The 17716-nt window shown below is 31.7% G+C and overlaps 2 protein-coding genes across 2 annotated transcripts in view; one reads left to right on the top strand and one right to left on the bottom strand.

Moving 5' to 3' along the window:
- Positions 1-1269: 1269 nt before the first annotated feature.
- Positions 1270-2421, bottom strand: LOC148605284 (uncharacterized). Its single transcript, XM_088547570.1, has 3 exons — positions 2397-2421; positions 1874-2135; positions 1270-1309 (listed from the first exon to the last, which is right to left on the bottom strand). The coding sequence occupies exons 1-3, from the start codon at positions 2419-2421 to the stop codon at positions 1270-1272; spliced, it is 327 nt and encodes a 108-aa protein (XP_088403696.1).
- Positions 2422-5889: 3468 nt separating this feature from the next.
- LOC148605283 (uncharacterized) overlaps positions 5890-17716 on the top strand; it is a 34280-nt gene continuing 22453 nt past the window's right edge. Inside the window, exons 1-5 of the mRNA XM_088548551.1 lie at positions 5890-5979; positions 9144-9371; positions 9704-9949; positions 13562-13759; positions 17413-17586. Of these exons, the coding sequence (XP_088404677.1) occupies positions 5922-5979; positions 9144-9371; positions 9704-9949; positions 13562-13759; positions 17413-17586 (904 nt within the window). The 5' untranslated portion in view covers positions 5890-5921. The remainder of the gene's footprint in view (positions 5980-9143; positions 9372-9703; positions 9950-13561; positions 13760-17412; positions 17587-17716) is intronic.

Raw genomic sequence — 17716 nt, 5'->3', positions numbered from 1 at the left:
TTAACAATTCAAATATCATCATGATAAGGTACATGTATATATTCATTCCAATAACAATATCAAGTAATTGTGCATTTTAAACAAATCAAATTCAATACTATCATACATGTATTTAAATCATCTAGTAAATATAAAATATTAACTGTATTGGCTAAAATTGAAGAGTCAAGGAATCAAACATTGTAAACATTCAGGTTATCAATATTATCAATGAAACATGATTGTAGATATAATAAGTTTAAATTATAACAAATAACGAAAAAAAAAATATTTCAATTATTAACAGGATAAGTTATCACAGATGTTAAATTGTTTGACAGATATTGCTTGTATCACAGATATTGCTTGTATCACAGATATTGCTTATATCACAATTCAATTGAGTGTGCAAGATAGGCTAATGTATTCATCAAACAACTGTTAAAAAATCATCCCTTTTCAAGCAGTAGCTGAAGATTAGACAAATGTGTGCTAAGGAAAATCATGTTGAGATGTACACAAATCATAAGTTGCAAACATGTCCACTCTACAAGAGCCTTTGAAGGTTAATTACACATGTCATACATACTGTTCACGTACAAAAAGTTTAAATTCATGATTACTTTAGTGCCAAATTATTACTGTTAATTTCAAGCAATAAATATAATAAAAAGTGCTATTCTTTATATTGCTGAAGATATGAAAATAAGCATTTTAATCAATTGATAAATTAAATCTAAAAATCTAGTATATGTACAAAGACATGGTTATTGAATTATATCTTCTGGTGGCAAAATCAGTGGTTGACTGAAGTCCCGATGGTTAAGAATGGAATAGCACCGACAATATATATTCCTTACATGGGCAGGTTTTGTGCTACATCTGTTATGCACCATCAATTAAGGATCAATGTGGCTGTGATACGGAGCATTGTCCATTACGACCACAGATTGAGGGTGTCTTTGAATCACTCTGTAAAGTGCTCCTTATTAATGTCGTCATTATAATCCTGACTATTGGTTTTAGATTCAAAGTTCAGACCACATCCTTGTAACCAGCATCAAGGATTATCAATCTGGTACCTTTTTCCGTAGGTATTTTACGAGAACTGTCTTTATAATGTGGCTCAAAAACTGACATGGAGGTACTAGGAACATCCAGCCAATGTCCCTTAATCACATGATTTGTATTCAGCCAAGACTCATCCAAGTATACGATATAGCGGCCTTGCTGCCTAAACTTACGTATCTTGCGAAGGTATGCATGGCGCCACTGCACAATGTCAGGATGTTATGTAATGAATCTCCGCTCTGATGCATTCTTGCAGAACCTGAAAAAGAAAATAAAATTTTGATAAGTACATGTACATGTATAATTTGCCATGATTAAACATTCCCTTATCACATCTTCATGGAACGCACATATGCTCTTACTTGTGTGAAATGAGATTGTACCGATGAAAATTATAGGAATAGCTAAAAAGTGATTTCTCTCTAGATCTAAGTTTTATCAATATAGTAATTTCATGCCAAGTACACTGACAAATAGTAGGGTCAAGGCTATATGAACTCCTGTCTGTTCAGAAACTTTGTACATTTGTGCAAAACCTTGCCCAAAAACAATGAAAGAATAAACCTTGAATCCCCCTTTTTTATTTTTAAAAAGATCAAGAACAACATATCTTGCAAAGTACTATTTCATATACAGATTTTATCTCAGGATCACGCAGTTTGATCAACTAAATAACAAAATTGGTTATATGATTTTTATCAACCTATCAAAATTAAAATAAAATATCTGGTTTGTATTTATATATGCACTACATATACTTTTTACTGCTGATGTTTCAGTAGTTTACTGTCTTATTGTAAACATAAGTAATGTAAAAAATTACCGGAACCCCAGTTGTTTCACTGTTCTTGCCACAGTAGATACTGAAACAACAATATCTTTTTCCTTCAAGGCTTGCTGTAGTGCGGGCATGGTCACAGCCTGTGACTTCCTCACCACACCTTTGTGAAAATCATCCAACTTCTGCCTGCTAGGAACAGATTTTTGGGCAGTGGTCAGGTGAATAGACTTTACCACATCTTGCACAGGGTCGCTCCTCTCCTCATTTTTCTTAAGCCATACAATAATGGCATTGTTATTAATTCCTGAAAAAAGAAGAATATGTTACCTCCCTGACTGGTAAATGCCATGAATATGTTAATGAATTCCTGGCTACGAAAATGTTTCTGAGAAAAGAAGTAGCCACTTCCAGGGTTGGACTCCGAAAGATAATTTTTCAACCAATATTAATTGTTTCTGTAACTTTTCACTTTTTTTGCTGAATTCCTAGATCAATTTAAGTGACTGCTTTCTACTTTGACTTGGTGCTCACAGTTGTCATTCACAGACAACTAAATTGTGCTTACGATGTTCCTTGTAAGTAAAACCCATAATTGTAATTATCTCTCGTTGTAGTCCTCTTGCATGCACATTTACAAATGAAACCAAACCTTTCTGAAAAAAATCTTCAAAATAAATTGAGTGGTTTATGAATCTTACGCTTACATAAAATATTGACAGACAGGGTGATCCATTTATTCCCCATAACTATATCTGTTGGGTTATAAACTTCAACATATTTTTCACAATATCCAAAACCTGAAAAAAGAAATGTACATTACATTAGATTAAATAATAACGATTAGCTCCATAAAATATAGTACAGTATTGCACTTAAAAAAAATTCTTACTAAATAAAAACATGTATATAAATACATGCAGATGTACTTCATTTTTGTAGAGATTTAAATGCTTTACATGGCACAGCTTGACACAACCACAAAGTTCAAACATTGAATAATTAAGTCATCTCATACATGTATATGTTGTAACTGGGTCATAACCATATTTCCTTTGTGAGTTTGTGCCAATAACGTATTTGTATTTTAATTGGGCGGGGCTAGGAACAGATTTTAAAGACAAAGTTAGGATTGAAGTAGCAAGAAAAAAACTAGAGGCTCCCAGGAACCTGAATCGCTCGCCTGACCAAATTTGTGCCTGTCCAACCCCTAAGTTCTCTTATCAGTAATAATGTAAATGTTGTTTTAACAAACACAAATTCAAATAGTCATTTTGTTCACGATACCATAACTACAAACTTTTTTTAAATTATGTATTGTACCTTCTGAGAAAAAAATTTGAAAGTAATAATATATATATAAAAAAAATAAAAAACAAAAAAACAAAAAACAAAAAAACGTCTATACTTCAAATTTGTCCGATTTTTATGAAAATTGACATCTAATTCTTTAAGTCGCCGCGATTAAGAATCTGCGACTGAATTGGAAATGTAAACTATGCATCGACCGGCATTTACAAATGGCCGCCACCGCGGTCGAAAATTCATACTTTTTCGGTTTCGTTGAAATTTGATATCCACGTTCTTTACGCTGCCTCGATTAATACTAAGCAGTTCAATTGACAATATGTTTCTCAAAAGACAGATCAAGAAACGAGAGGCGACTTCTACACGTTTCGTGGAAACGTATGTTATTATTATTATTATTATTATTATTATTATTATTATTATTATTCTTATTATTATATTTATTTTAATTCTCCTGTCATCAAACTTATTAAATGTGTCCGCCGTTTTTCTCAAAAGTGGCTGGTCCAATTCAGATGAAACTTTTGAAGAAGTTAGAACTACTCTTGGAAGGGTGCAGAACTTCAAAACAAGTTTCCGGCTGCCGCCATTTCTTCAAAATGGCCACCGAACTAAATGTAACCAGTTTTTTACACCGGAAATTTGAACATCATATATGTCGATCACCGCTGATCAGAAATTGACGAAACTTGGTGTACGAAATAAGCTCAATTGTTCAACAAAATAAAAAAAAATATTCAGCTGTGTCTCTGCTGCTATTTCCAAAATGGCGGCCAACGCGGTCGAAAATTAAATTTGTCAGATTTCGATGAAAATTGATATCTAGGTTCTCTGAGTCGTTCCAATTAATAATTTGTGGCTCAATTCACAATGGAAGCAACGTGTTTGCCGCCATTTTAAAAATGGATGCCACCGCTCTCAAAAAGTAAAAGTTGTCAAATTCTAGGATAAAGCAAAAAAAAATTAATCGATATGTTGTCTGTTGTCATGGCAAAGTATAACTGAATTTTTTTTCAGACGACCATCAGTTATTTTTATTCATTGAACATATTTAATGAAATTTAGTAATATAATGCGTATCAGTCAGACATCGGAATCAAAGCAAAAATTCTGACGAAAAGTCGCCATTTTCAAAATGGCTGCCTTAGGTCGCAATCTATGATATAGCATTATCTCAACAACATGAATAACTACAAATTTGAAAATAGGTCTGTCAGAGGAATTGAATAGGCATAACGATGCAAGTATAAAATTGGGCACCCAAAAGGTCCCCGGGGGCAACACTCGCTATTGATTGCAATGGCAATTCTAGTTATATATTTTTTTTCCTTCTGAAATAAAAATCAAATTGTTCTACACTTAAAGGCGCACTAGACCTTTAACTTGGCATTTTTTTTGTTCATGTTGTATTAAAAATTTGAACCAACTGCTTACTTTATCAAAATACAGACGAGTGACCATAATTTGGCTTTTTGTTTTCACATAATCTTTAAACCAGTTAGTATAAGAAATATCTTTAAATCTTCCAGTACCGTTTCTTAACAAAGATATAGGCGAAATTCAATTGGCTAAAATCCTCCATAAAATAAAAGGGTGAAGAACAATATTTTACCGTTTTTCAAAGACTTATCCATTGCCAATCATTTTATATTACTTAACTTCATTCATTGTACCATATTGTCAACGGTTTTAGCAGGGCTTCAGAATTTACGATATTAAGGTTAAACTACTTCACTTTTCTTGGAAAGATCTCCATTCAAATATGGTCTTTCTGGTCACATCATGAAGGGATATTTGATATGTCCTTCCAAATTCGACGCTTCGATATGTTTGTTTTATTTTATTTTGTTTGCAGTTATTTTAATAAAGAAAAAAACCAGTAACGTCAATAATATTTTTTATATTTTTTTTACGGTTTTTATTTTCTGCAATTTCACCTTTTGTGGAAATAACATATATAAGCAAGGACCATGAATTTAAAAATTATCATTAAACCATTAAGATCATTCCTAGCTATATTCGATTAAATTCTTAAGTGGAAAAATGATTGCACATCAAACTGACATATGTTCAGGTTTTGCATAAATAAAACAAAATCGAATTCATCGAATGTTTAAAAAAATCGTCTTGGTAACATTTCAATCATGCGTTTGTCTGAAAGTTGTTATGACTTTAATTTCCCTCTGATTTTTTTAACTGAGTATTCAACATCAATCGTTCTATTGTGAACATGCAAAGCATCAAACATCCTTCACGTTGAGTGCAGAATGTTGATGACATCTTTCTGATTCCAGTACATGTAACACCACTCTCGTGTCATGGTTATACACATAACCGCGATCACCATAGAATATAACCGATGTGTGTATACATTAAATTTGACAATAACGACTTTTATCATATCGCACAAATTCTCTTCAATAGCATAGGTAAATCAGTCACTTAGTATCAAGTAGACCAAACAGGAGAAATTCTTAACAACGATAAAATGATAAGTCACGTTGACTTATATATTGTGTCTGGGTTATATTGTCTAACTGTTTTTTTTTTTTTTTCTTTGTTTTCTTTGTTAGTGTAATGTTTTCATTTGCATCAAATCAAACCTTCCAAAACCCCTTTTTGTGTTGTGTGTATTTATCAGATACCTGAAAAAGTGCTATATTGAATTCGATATTTACTGTAGAATTGGGTGTTATCTACAAAAAACAAATATACGAAATGCCTCCACTTTCTTGTCTTTTAGATATTCGTGGGGTCTTAAACGAAATTACTTCATGAAATAGCAATGCTAACAAATTTTGTGATTTTCATATTGAATACTGGAATACTCACAGCAGCTCAAGGTAAGATTTGAATACAGTATGAAACTATTGCACTTATTATGAGTGAACACTTTAATAGATGATATACTTTCACATGTGCTTATACAATACAGTCATTGATTGTAATGGATATTATCACTAGCTTGACGATAGAAGATACATGTAAAGGTGTGTCAAAACAAAAATATAACTAATAATTCTAAACTCCAATAACCAACATATTCTTGCATTTTCGAACTTTTCTGAAAAAAAAAATCTTGATATAAAAAAGTGAGGTCAGTCATTAATGGAAATAGTGAAATGTAATAAGTTATGAAATTAAATTGTATGTTTAATGTCTTGTTATGAAATGTGTTTTACTTGGTTGTATAAAGTCGAGTTATATCTTGTATAGAACAGACAAGATTGTATATCTCGCAAATATACAACTACTTACATTAACACCACAAAATGATCAATGCATCAAATGCATCTACCTTTCTTTTTTATTTTTCATACTTTTATACATTGAAGTCACAAAATTGCGATTTGACTTTTATCGTAGAAAGTTGATATTTACTTTAAAAACGAGTATTGCAAATATTTATGAAAATATTGATAGATAATCGATGACCGACGATAAGGTAAAATAGGGTGAAACCTGCCTGTCTAAACAGATTGCATTTTGGCATTTAAAAAATCATTCGAATGAGACACGTGTCCAGTTCGCGTGGTTCCGCAATACATTGAAATCGATATAAAGAGACTAAAAAGTTCTTCTTCCACTGGTGGAGTTATCACTGAGTGTCTTTCGTTACTTTCTCTTTTGGTCATTCCCTGAGATGTGTCACATTTTGAGCAGTAATCTTTTATGTCTCCAAACATTTCAGGTCAGCAAAATGACACAATGATTCCTTCCTTGGTTTTACTGACCCCTAAGTGACCTGAAAGGGGAATGTGCATGTCCTAAAGTCATTGTTATTCCCCGAAATTATGGTTTTTTTTTCTTTTTTGTTTTGTTTTGTTTTTTGTTTTGATATGAAATTTTACATGGTGGTTTAACATCGACTGCATATCGACAACGTATATAAATAGTACATATAAATGTACATCATATGATAGTAAAATCATTCAAATTTTTATTCATTTATTACTCCAATAAATCTTATTGAACTCACAATATTAAGGCAAGTTCTTTTTTTATTAGATATTAATCACTGCAAACGAATATATTTTCAGATGTCGGAATCGAAGGTTTTGCTTTGTAAACACTCGACACTGGTAAAAAAAAACGAGTACTGCACACAATTATGAAAAGCACAACCTGAAGTGTGAATACACTTGTTTAATATATTGGTGATCTATAAAAGAGTAATCAAGGGAACCAAGGTTATAGAAGTTATTAAAAGAATGTAATCCAGGGACAAAGACCAGACAAGAAAAATAGACATACACAACGAAGAACATAAAGTAACTAAAATCGTACATAAAAAGAGTAAAAAAAGCAAATGAGCAACTGGGACTCCACTATATACTGGGAGCATGGACCAGGTGCACTGATTCCTACAAATGAACGCAAATGGGCATTGGTAGATTTCTCTTTTCTCAAAGCTCTGCAATACATGCCTTCTCAATGATTTTAAAAATCATAATACATGAAACCTTTTTTTCAGCAAATAATAGGAAAAGGCAGCCACTGATTTCCTCATATTTTTTGTCGATTATGTTTAAGCTTCTAACAGACAAACAATATGCATCAAAACATTATATTTTTGTCGCTAAGACGCTATTTAGGAAGCATATATACATAAGCCGACACGAAATCGTGGAAATCGATAAAAAAAAATATGATGGGAATAAAAATTTGAGTGGCACTCATTATATTTCATTTTTTTTGTGCAAGGATCATGAATGGCTAATTGGCCGAAATAGCGTGGGTAATATAAAGTATACAAGTGATAAATCATGTCATTTTGTAGATATAATTCATTGCAAAGTGAATAACCAAGCACTTCAAATTATGAAGTTGAAAAAAAAACTAAATAATTTCACGTCATATTCGCATATAAAAACCTAACGAGTAAACAAAAAAGTTGTTACACGTGTTTGGTTGATTGTGTCTGTTCATATGCGGAACAGAAAGTTTTAAAAAAAGACGTACTTTCATTGAATGTGAAAATTGAAGTTTCTCTTTATCATATTCGAATCAGTATTCAATGAACAACAGGATATATAAAACCAAGCTCAATCCACCATTTCCATACACAAAATACTGCATCAAGAAATTTACATTAAGGGTTTTTAATTTATTTATTGTTTTTTTTTTTTGTTTTTTTTTTAATTGCCTTTTGTTACATCGTACATCATTTTTACTACTCTTTTCGATGTTAACCTAGAAACTATCAGTGCAGTGATTGTGTTATTGCCCTTATACACATGTACTAGAACTTTCTGCAGCCCGTGGCTTCCAATTCGATAATTCTTGTTTATGATGGTATACAAAAATGAACCTCCTCACCTCACCTATTTTATATAATAGCGTTGGATTCATATGTTGTGGTGTTAATTTTCATCACTTTGGTCTTTGTTGTATTTATTTTGAGACCAGTCTTTTTGCATAACTATTTAGATAAGTTGTTTTATCCTGCAGATGTTGCCTTGTTGGTTAAATTTCAGCAATATCGACTATTAGTGTTAATATCCAACACAATGAATCAGTTCGTTTGGGAAAAAAACATTTGAAAGCAGTTAGCATTGTCCTAACAAATCTAATATTTTACAATTCACAAACCAAGCAAAGAGTACAAATAATCGAAGCATAAAAACAAAGCAAATACACATGATTGGTAACTTAAAAGAGCATGGTTTAAGAAAACAGATTAATTTTCAGGAATGAAATTTTTGTCATAACAAAACAAAAACATATCAAGCTTCAATAAAGCAGTTGTGGTATAAATCAAATGGAAATATTATAGTGAATTACGTGAATAAAATATAAAAAAAAGTGTGTGTAAAATAGACAAAAAGATTGAGCATGGAAGATAGGCAAGTTGGAAATGATTAATGTATATTTTTGCTCAACTATTCTACCAGACTCATAAATAAAAGTTGTTTTTTTTTTTTTGTATAAACAGAAAGTAATCAAAATAAAAAAGTAATATTGGAAATTTACATGTTTGTATCGTACATATCTGTCTTTATTATAGGAATCCAAGACTGTGTTGAGTCATATCCAAGTAATTGGACGGGAAAATACCATGGGACAATGACTACTACTGTCACTGGTAAAACATGTAAGATGTGGAATGATACTTATTTAAGTCATTATGGACACATTAACAATTGTCTGGCACCGACGGAAGATAAAGAATCTGTAAAAGGGCCTTGGTGTTATATTGAAGGAGGCTGGGAATTTTGTTTTGTGCCACTTTGTAGTAAGTGTATAAATAGTTCAACATTGTACTTAGTGATGTATCATAATTTAGTAATGAATGAGTATTTGCGTATGTTTGGTATCTTCTATGCGTATTTAATTAATGGCATCCATTGTAGCTGTCATCATGGTGCACTCTTTAATTGGTAATTCTATGTATTAATATGCCCCGCAAGTGTGTTTTCATGAGTTTTTCAATTGTCTTATTACATTTATTAAACTGAAAATGAAGTTGTTAAAAAAAATGGTATTTTCATATTAATAAATTTTCTGATAATGAAGATACAGCCTACTAATTAACTTTGACATTGTTTACTGTTATTCTGTTAATAGATAAAGATTGTAGAAAGAGCATACATGACAAAGAATACAACGGAACTCTAAATATAACAATTTCTGGACTCCATTGTCGAAATTGGAGCTTGACTTCAAATCTTCCATCTGGTGGAAACCCATCAGATTATCATGATGAGACACTAAACTATTGCAGGACACCATCTAGGGATCCAGAAAGTACCCCGTGGTGCTACACATCAAGTACAACTACGCGATGGGAGAGATGTAATGTTTCATTGTGTGGTACATATTTGTTTTTTTACTTATGTATATTTAAAACGGGACACCACAGAAGACCAACAAATCAAAGCAAATCAATTAAACCAATCCCTTTTTTATGGCAAAGACGTATTGTGCATAATAAATGATTGATTATTTGCATAGAATTGGTAACAGATTTACACAACCTTGTATTTATGTTTGCAGTAAATACGTCAATACTAAGAACTGTATTAGTTTTGAAGAAATTCAGTATCACTTCGTTCACTACAGAAAAAATATTTTTAAAGACAAATCACAAAGTCAAAGGCCTTTAAAACAATTGAAATACATTTTTATATTTTAGTAATGTGTTTATTTTAGGACATAAGTCGTAAACTGATGTATGTGGCTTTGTAATATTCTGGAATATAGTCTGACTTTTTCATTTTGAGTTGCTTTTTATGCGATTTGTAGTATTGCACTTCCTTTGTAGGTGATATCAGATGTAAGTTTATGTAGATATTTGCTTTTTCGTCCTTTTTATTATGAGTTTTATTTGCTATGTCATTAAAGTTTGAAGTTATTTCTGCTAAGTTACGGTACCTGTACAGGATAAACTTCCTATTTTATGCGGTATGGGGCAAGGGGTCATGGGAACTGGGACAATGGGGGATGGGACATTAGGGAATGGGGCAATGGGGAATGTGGCATTGTGAATGGAGTAAAAGAATAGGACAATTGGGAATGAGGCGAGGGGATAATTTTGATTGTTCAATCAAACAAATTGTTCTACCTTTTACCGCAAACAACGTACCTATCATAATTGTATTACAGCAAAAAAAGCTTGTTTTAGATTAATTCAATGATAACATGTGTCTCATTTTATTATTCATTGACATTTATTTATATACATATATAAATATTAACCAGAAGTACATTTGTACAATATTTAATTTCTGGTCATTATAGATTGAAACGGTTTGCGCTCATACTCATATTTGAAAATTTGTACTGAAATAATATATCGGAGATACTCGTATGATTTTAATTTTGGGAAATTGAACATATTGTGCAATGATAACAAGACCATTTAAACGAAATGAAATTTTGATTATTTTCAATTTTCATTCGTCGCAACCTCAAAAAAGATAAAATATTGCCATTTTTAATATCTTAAACAAAAATTTCAAACCATTATTGAAATTAAAATTGTTCTCATCATTACAGTTTTCAGAAATATGTCATTTTATTTTGAGAAATTGAACTGAAATCAATGTGTCAAAGCCACACACATGATACTTTTTGTTTGACAATTCTAACATTTTAAACAATTATATAACACCATTAAGGTAATTTCAGGTATTTGCAATCATCGCATCTACCCAAAAGAACTTGAGATAAAGGATACTACAGACACTGTAAAGTCAGCCTCATATCTTGACCTACACTTAGAAATCGATGGTAAAGGAAAACTATTGACCAAACTTTACGACAAACGTGATGACTTTTCATTCAGAATTGTCAACTTTCCTTTCATCTGTGATAACATCCCTTCGGCTCCCCCGTATGGAGTGTTCATATCACAACTCATACGTTATGCCAGAGCTTGCCGAAACTACGCAGACTTTTCGTATCGCGCTAGAACTCTAACAAATAGGCTTCTGGAACAGGGTTATGTTGCTACAAGATTGAAGTCATCACTACAGAGGTTTTATGGTCGTTATCATGAACTCGTGGATCGTTATGGTGTATCCATCAACACCATGAAAACTGATTTATTCAACGGGTCATAGTTTTCCTTTCCTCGTTTGTCTACCCCAGACTTGACTTTTTATGAGCAACTCGACGGGTGTTTCTAGATAAACAGAGGACGCTTACCCTACCGGTGCACCTGGTCCATGCTTCCAGTTTTTAGTGGAGTCCGAGTTGCTCATTTACTTTTGTTACTTTGTATGATTTTAGTTATTTTATGTTCTTTGTTGTGTATGTCTGTTTCCCATATCTGGTCTTTGTCCCTGGATTACATTCTTTTGATTACCGCTATAACCTTGGTTCCCTTGATTACTCTATCATTTTCAAGAACAAATATATATATCTCATTTTCAAGAATTTGGTCTAAAATATACAATCACAGCCATCAACGTAATGATGATAATTAATATTTTTAACAACAATAATTTTGCACCATTATTAAAATTAAAACTGTTCGCACCCTTACAATCTGCAAAAATATGTATTTTTTTTTGAGAAATTTGATCGCAATAAATGTGTCAAAGCCACACACATGATACTTTTTTGACATTTTTAGCATTTTGAACAATAATATAAGACCATTAAGGATATTTCAGGTGTTCCCAATCATTCAGTTTGCAAACAAATATATCATTTTTTAAGAATTTGGTCTGAAATATATGTATAACAACAATCAACAAAAAAACCTTAGCTGGTCAATTTCAACATTTTTTAAGAATAATTTTAGAAATTAAATTTATTCACAATTTATACCTATATCTATAGTTTTAAGAATATTTTGCATGATTATTTCTCATGCAGCCCGGAATGACGAAAATACATGAAAACAATGCAAATATTGCGTGATTTTGGTAATTTACGAACTCGCCGGCGAGATTCTCAAATAATTATGAATGGACAACAGGAAATTAGTTGATGCAATGGGGGATAGTGCAATGGCGATGGAGCTATAGGGAATAGGCTATGGCGCAATGGGGGATGGGGCTATGGGGAGTGAGGCATGGGGTAATGGGGAATGGGGTATGGAGCAATGGGGATGGGCCATGGGGGTATGGGGTAAAAGGGAAGTTTATCCCATGCAGGGACACCCATGTGCAATTAATGAGAAAACAATTAGAGGAATTGAAGTATGACATACTAGAAGTTCACTCCGGTTAATTGTGCAAAATATCGGCAACAAATACAAAAACTTCAACAATGGGATATTTCCAACACGTCAAAATTCAAGCCTAAAAATTAAAACAGTAAACATAGACGATCTGTAAAAAAAACGAATAACGCATCTTAGACAAATACAATATCTTAAAAGAGCTATCAACAAATTCTATATGTCAAAGCTGTTCAGTCTGTCTGTGCGTATGTTTTGTGCCAGTTGGTATGAAGGTTTATAAGGTCGTCCCTCAAAATGTTGATAACAATTGTGTACATGCACTAAAACATGATGGAACATTTTGTTAAAATATTTCTTTTGATAGCCATATGTAATTTTCAGTGTGTCAAATGTGTTATATCTATTTCATTATAAATACTTTTGTCCAAATTTACAGATCATTTCAATATTGTCTTTGAACAATAATTATCCTGTGAGATTGTGATTGATATATCTAGTAAAGTTATTAAAACATACATTTGACAGAAATAAGCCTTGTAACGTCTTTCGTCACATTTTGTAGAAACATACTGATATATTGGTTATATAACTTATGCGATCTTGTTTCTTTCAGAAATATTTAAGCAACGTATCATAAGTATTGGTTAATAAATAGTTAGCAGTGACGGTCACGAGTTTTCATTTTTGTGTTTACCGAATTGTCTGAGGAATTCAGTAATAAAGAACAATGAAATATGCAAAAAAATAAGATTGAATTTAAAATCTTTTAACATTTACAATTAAACTTCCAGCTACCATATGTCCAGATTTGAACGGTTCTGATTTGTTGATTGAACCATCAATCCTCACAGGATATCAGTATAACTCAGTGGTAACATTTAAATGTAAAAATGGATATATGATTCATGGCCCCACAGAAATAAGATGCACGGTGAATGCGGATAAAACGTTTAAAGGTCATTGGAATGCAGCACAGCCAGTATGTGTGCGTAAGTGTTTTGATTTAACATCATGTGTATATTAAATTGATTATATACAGCGATCTTAATTTGCTCAAATGTCAAGTATTAAGTATTACAAAAAAAAATGAAAAAAAAACGCGGTTGTATTAAGAAGAAATGTCATGAATTGTTACAAACTCATCTTAATACGTAAAATTTCGTCGATGGTCATATTTTAAGTATACAAGGGGATAAAATTAAACTTCCCAAACATAATATGATCAACAAAATGTCAAAATGTGCAATAAAAATGAGTCACGTGATCAGTGAATCAAGCCTTGGTTGGACCACATAAATGTCAAAAGTGCAGTGGGAAGATGACAAATTTGTAAATCCAAATTTTAATGGTAGGTCAATGAATATGCATATTTTTTTCAAAAATTGCTGCGGGAAGTCTGAAATATCTACATAGAAGTTAAAAAATGGCTTGTAACTTGCATGAAATGAGATATATGGTGTTTCCTTGTATTTTAACGAATATTAAAACAAAACGTTAATGATAGATAAATTCCCGGAACAATTTTCTGGTAAAATGAAATATGCTCTTTGAAAGGAAGTATAAATCAAGTAAATTGAAATAGCGCATGCCACTGCACTTTTGCATTTTCTTAACCATATTCTTTTAACACATAGTGGCGACATAGAAACAAACGCACTGGCGACCTCAGATACGTTGGCTTGTGACAAATACGTGTGAGCAACCGGCTTAGTTGCCATAGCAGACTACGCTTTAAATTTCTTATTTTTTGAAAAATGAAAACATTTTTCTATTGAATATTGTACTTATTTATAATATAACTTGCAGAAAAGTTACTAGTTGTGTTAAAGATGTCTCTTTTCATAACATGGTTACCCCGTTTTTTGTATGGTATCGTAGAAAATATTCCATATCCAACAATTTCGTGGCAATATTTCCTTACATTAGAAATTTATAACGACTTCTCAATCCCCAAAAGCTACACAAATGAATACAGAAAGTTTATTTTTTTTAAATAACATAGTATGTAGCGGCTTAGTATTTGGTGTAAATGTAATATGTTTAAGACATTGCACGAGTATACATGTACACATTGAACTCACTAAAGTATTTGTTTTATAAGGAATGTGAGGTATCATCATAGATACTTAAAGTTGATGAATAATTTGCCAAATAAGAAGAGACAACATTTTGGTGCTTTTTCTTCATACATAGATAAAATAATTCAATGATAGTTATTTTGACATAGCCCCCACCCAACCACACGCACACACACACACACACACACACACACACACACACACACACACACACATATACACAAACACACTTCACCATAGTAGTAAATGAAGTATCATCATTCAAGGAATACATGTATATAACAGTTATTTTAAGGATGTACATAATTAGCGATATTTAGCTTTATTTATGTCTATACATCACTACTTGTATATTTGCTTTAATATGCTAGGGATAAGTATTGCTACATGTACATGTATATTCATGCAATAATTCAATAATTTAATCTTATATAATATGGCTTTGAACATACTAAAAGGTCTTTTTATAGTTCATAGTTAACACATATATGTATGCTTAACAAAAAGGGTAATGCTTCTTAAAATTTTCTGAGTTTTCAACTTTTGTTCAGATTAAGATTGCAAAAGAAATGTTTTTTTTAACATTTTATTTTCAAAATAAGTATGTATACATACAAAACAATAGTAAGTGTTAGCACATTATAGAAAGTTATGTTAATCATATTGATCACTGTACCTGTCCTATAGCATATTATTCCATTAACACCTCCATCAAGTGGAATGCAGTTAAAACACAATTTGGCACAGAACCTTTTTTCAAATGCACTTTCCATTGAACACATAACTACTTGTATTTCACTAATACATCCAATTTCAATGTATATGTATAATGTGCACATGAATTATGGCAAGTAAATGCTTCCTTCTGTTAACTTTGCAAACAGTTATTGAAATCAAAATTAAATCCGGAATCTAAGTTCCAGGGAATATTTATTCACAATTTCACAATTAATAAGTCAAGTTTCCTGTCAGTCTCAGTTGAAAACTGTTGAAGTTCGATAATATTCTATACTCGATATTCCATCATCAAAGTTCTAGATCTATCAACCATAAGTAAAGTTAACCCTGCTGTTCATGGTTTTGAAACAGCTTGGAGTTGGGAAATCTCTCTGTAAACAAAGACAGTAAAATTCAAATTAGCATTTCCTTCATGCAATTAAATCACTGGTCAGTCATTTAAAGAGCCACGCATCCGGCCACACGGGTAGAAATGAATCCAAAAAAATTCTTCACACATAATACAACAATTTGACAAGTCATTGAATATATTATCGAAAAGAAAACGATAACTTGAATTCCTGTTTAGTTAGTGTTTATTTAAAAGACATACTTTACAATTTGATTAACACTGTTAAAAGAAGATAATATAAACAGACAGTTACTAGTATCAATTTACAATTTGCGATAATGTTAATATATTTATCATTTCAATACACATTTCGGCAGATGAAGATTTGAAACTGATGACAGTTGTTCGATGCATGTTAGTAGGTCAGTGATGAATGAACCCCACTAGGCGGTCCCGCACATAGTTACAACCGTCTTATACCAAAAAAGATTTTAAGATACCACTTACCCAAACGTTGTACTGGTAACATGTATGACTTCAGAATTCGTCGATGATCGAAGTGTAATGTCTCGGTCAATGCAAACATGACGTCTTATTTGTTTACTACAGGTGCTCTGACGTTCCAAGCTGCTCTGTGACGTCAAAATCAATACAAAAAAGGCTGTCAGTTTTGTTATGTCGTGTTTCTTAATAAAGACGAGGGTTTATTCAATCGTTAATGTACAGATTAAAAGAACTAAGGACTACATTTAATACTAAAAATATTCTTTTGTGTTATTTACAAAGATTTTGGCTACTTCGGGAAAAAAATTCTCCCAACTTAAAACGTCATATTTTATGCGCGTGATCAGACATCAACCAGATGTTTAAGAAAACTCCTTAACATTCTCGTGAAAAAAAAAGTTATGCCGCTGTGAAAGTGTTCTAAACTGTAACCTAGTAACAGGTACTTTAATTTAACAATGTTTTCCGATTTTCATTTGAACGCAATATACATACGGATCCTACCGTGCAATTCTGATATTTCCATGACAAATCGTCGTAGCTATTTTTTTTTTAATTTGGAACGATGAAAGTTAGGTATCTAAGAGTAGAATAATGTTCATATCAATTAACATTTTGGCACATGTTCACTATGTAAACAGTTTCTTCGTATGTGAATATTTGTTTTTTTTTCTGTATTGTTTTGCTTTGTTTATTGTTTTGTTTGTTATTGTTTGTGTTTCTTTGTTTGTTTTTGTTTGTTTTTGTTTTTGTTTTTTTTTGTATCAATGTTTACATTGCTGATGCAACTTCATTATAGTTTTCATCTGCACCTTCTCTAAAAAATAAACTCACACTGTTTTGTTCTTCTTGTCTACCCTATTTACATAGGTGATTAATTTTATCATGTTATTCCTTTCACGATACCTATATTGACGAAATAAGTCTTACATGTTACATACTTTACATATAAAGAGTCAAATACGTCACATTGTTTTGCTTGTTGAACTAGGTGTTGAATGTCCACCCATTTTGATAGACCATTCAAAAATACAGAAAAGCAATATAATCACAAGGTATCCTGATATGATACACGTGCAATGTGATATTGGATACCAATTGAATGGAAACGGTAGTATACAGTGTACAGAATCTGGTAACTGGAGTAATATGCCTTCATGCAAGGGTAAATTACATTCTAAATGTTTTTATTTGACAAATATTATGAACAATAATACATGTATGTATAATGAAAAATTTAATTCACGTAACCGACTTTTTCAATTTATAATTAAATATTTTAATTATGTTTATTT

The sequence above is a fragment of the Perna viridis genome, chromosome 10 (genome assembly GCF_037379345.1).
Source record: "Perna viridis isolate PV_CMFRI_1.1 ecotype Kerala chromosome 10, ASM3737934v1, whole genome shotgun sequence".
NCBI classification, from domain to species: Eukaryota; Metazoa; Mollusca; class Bivalvia; order Mytilida; family Mytilidae; genus Perna; species Perna viridis.
This window is presented reverse-complemented; position numbering and strand designations above follow the sequence as displayed.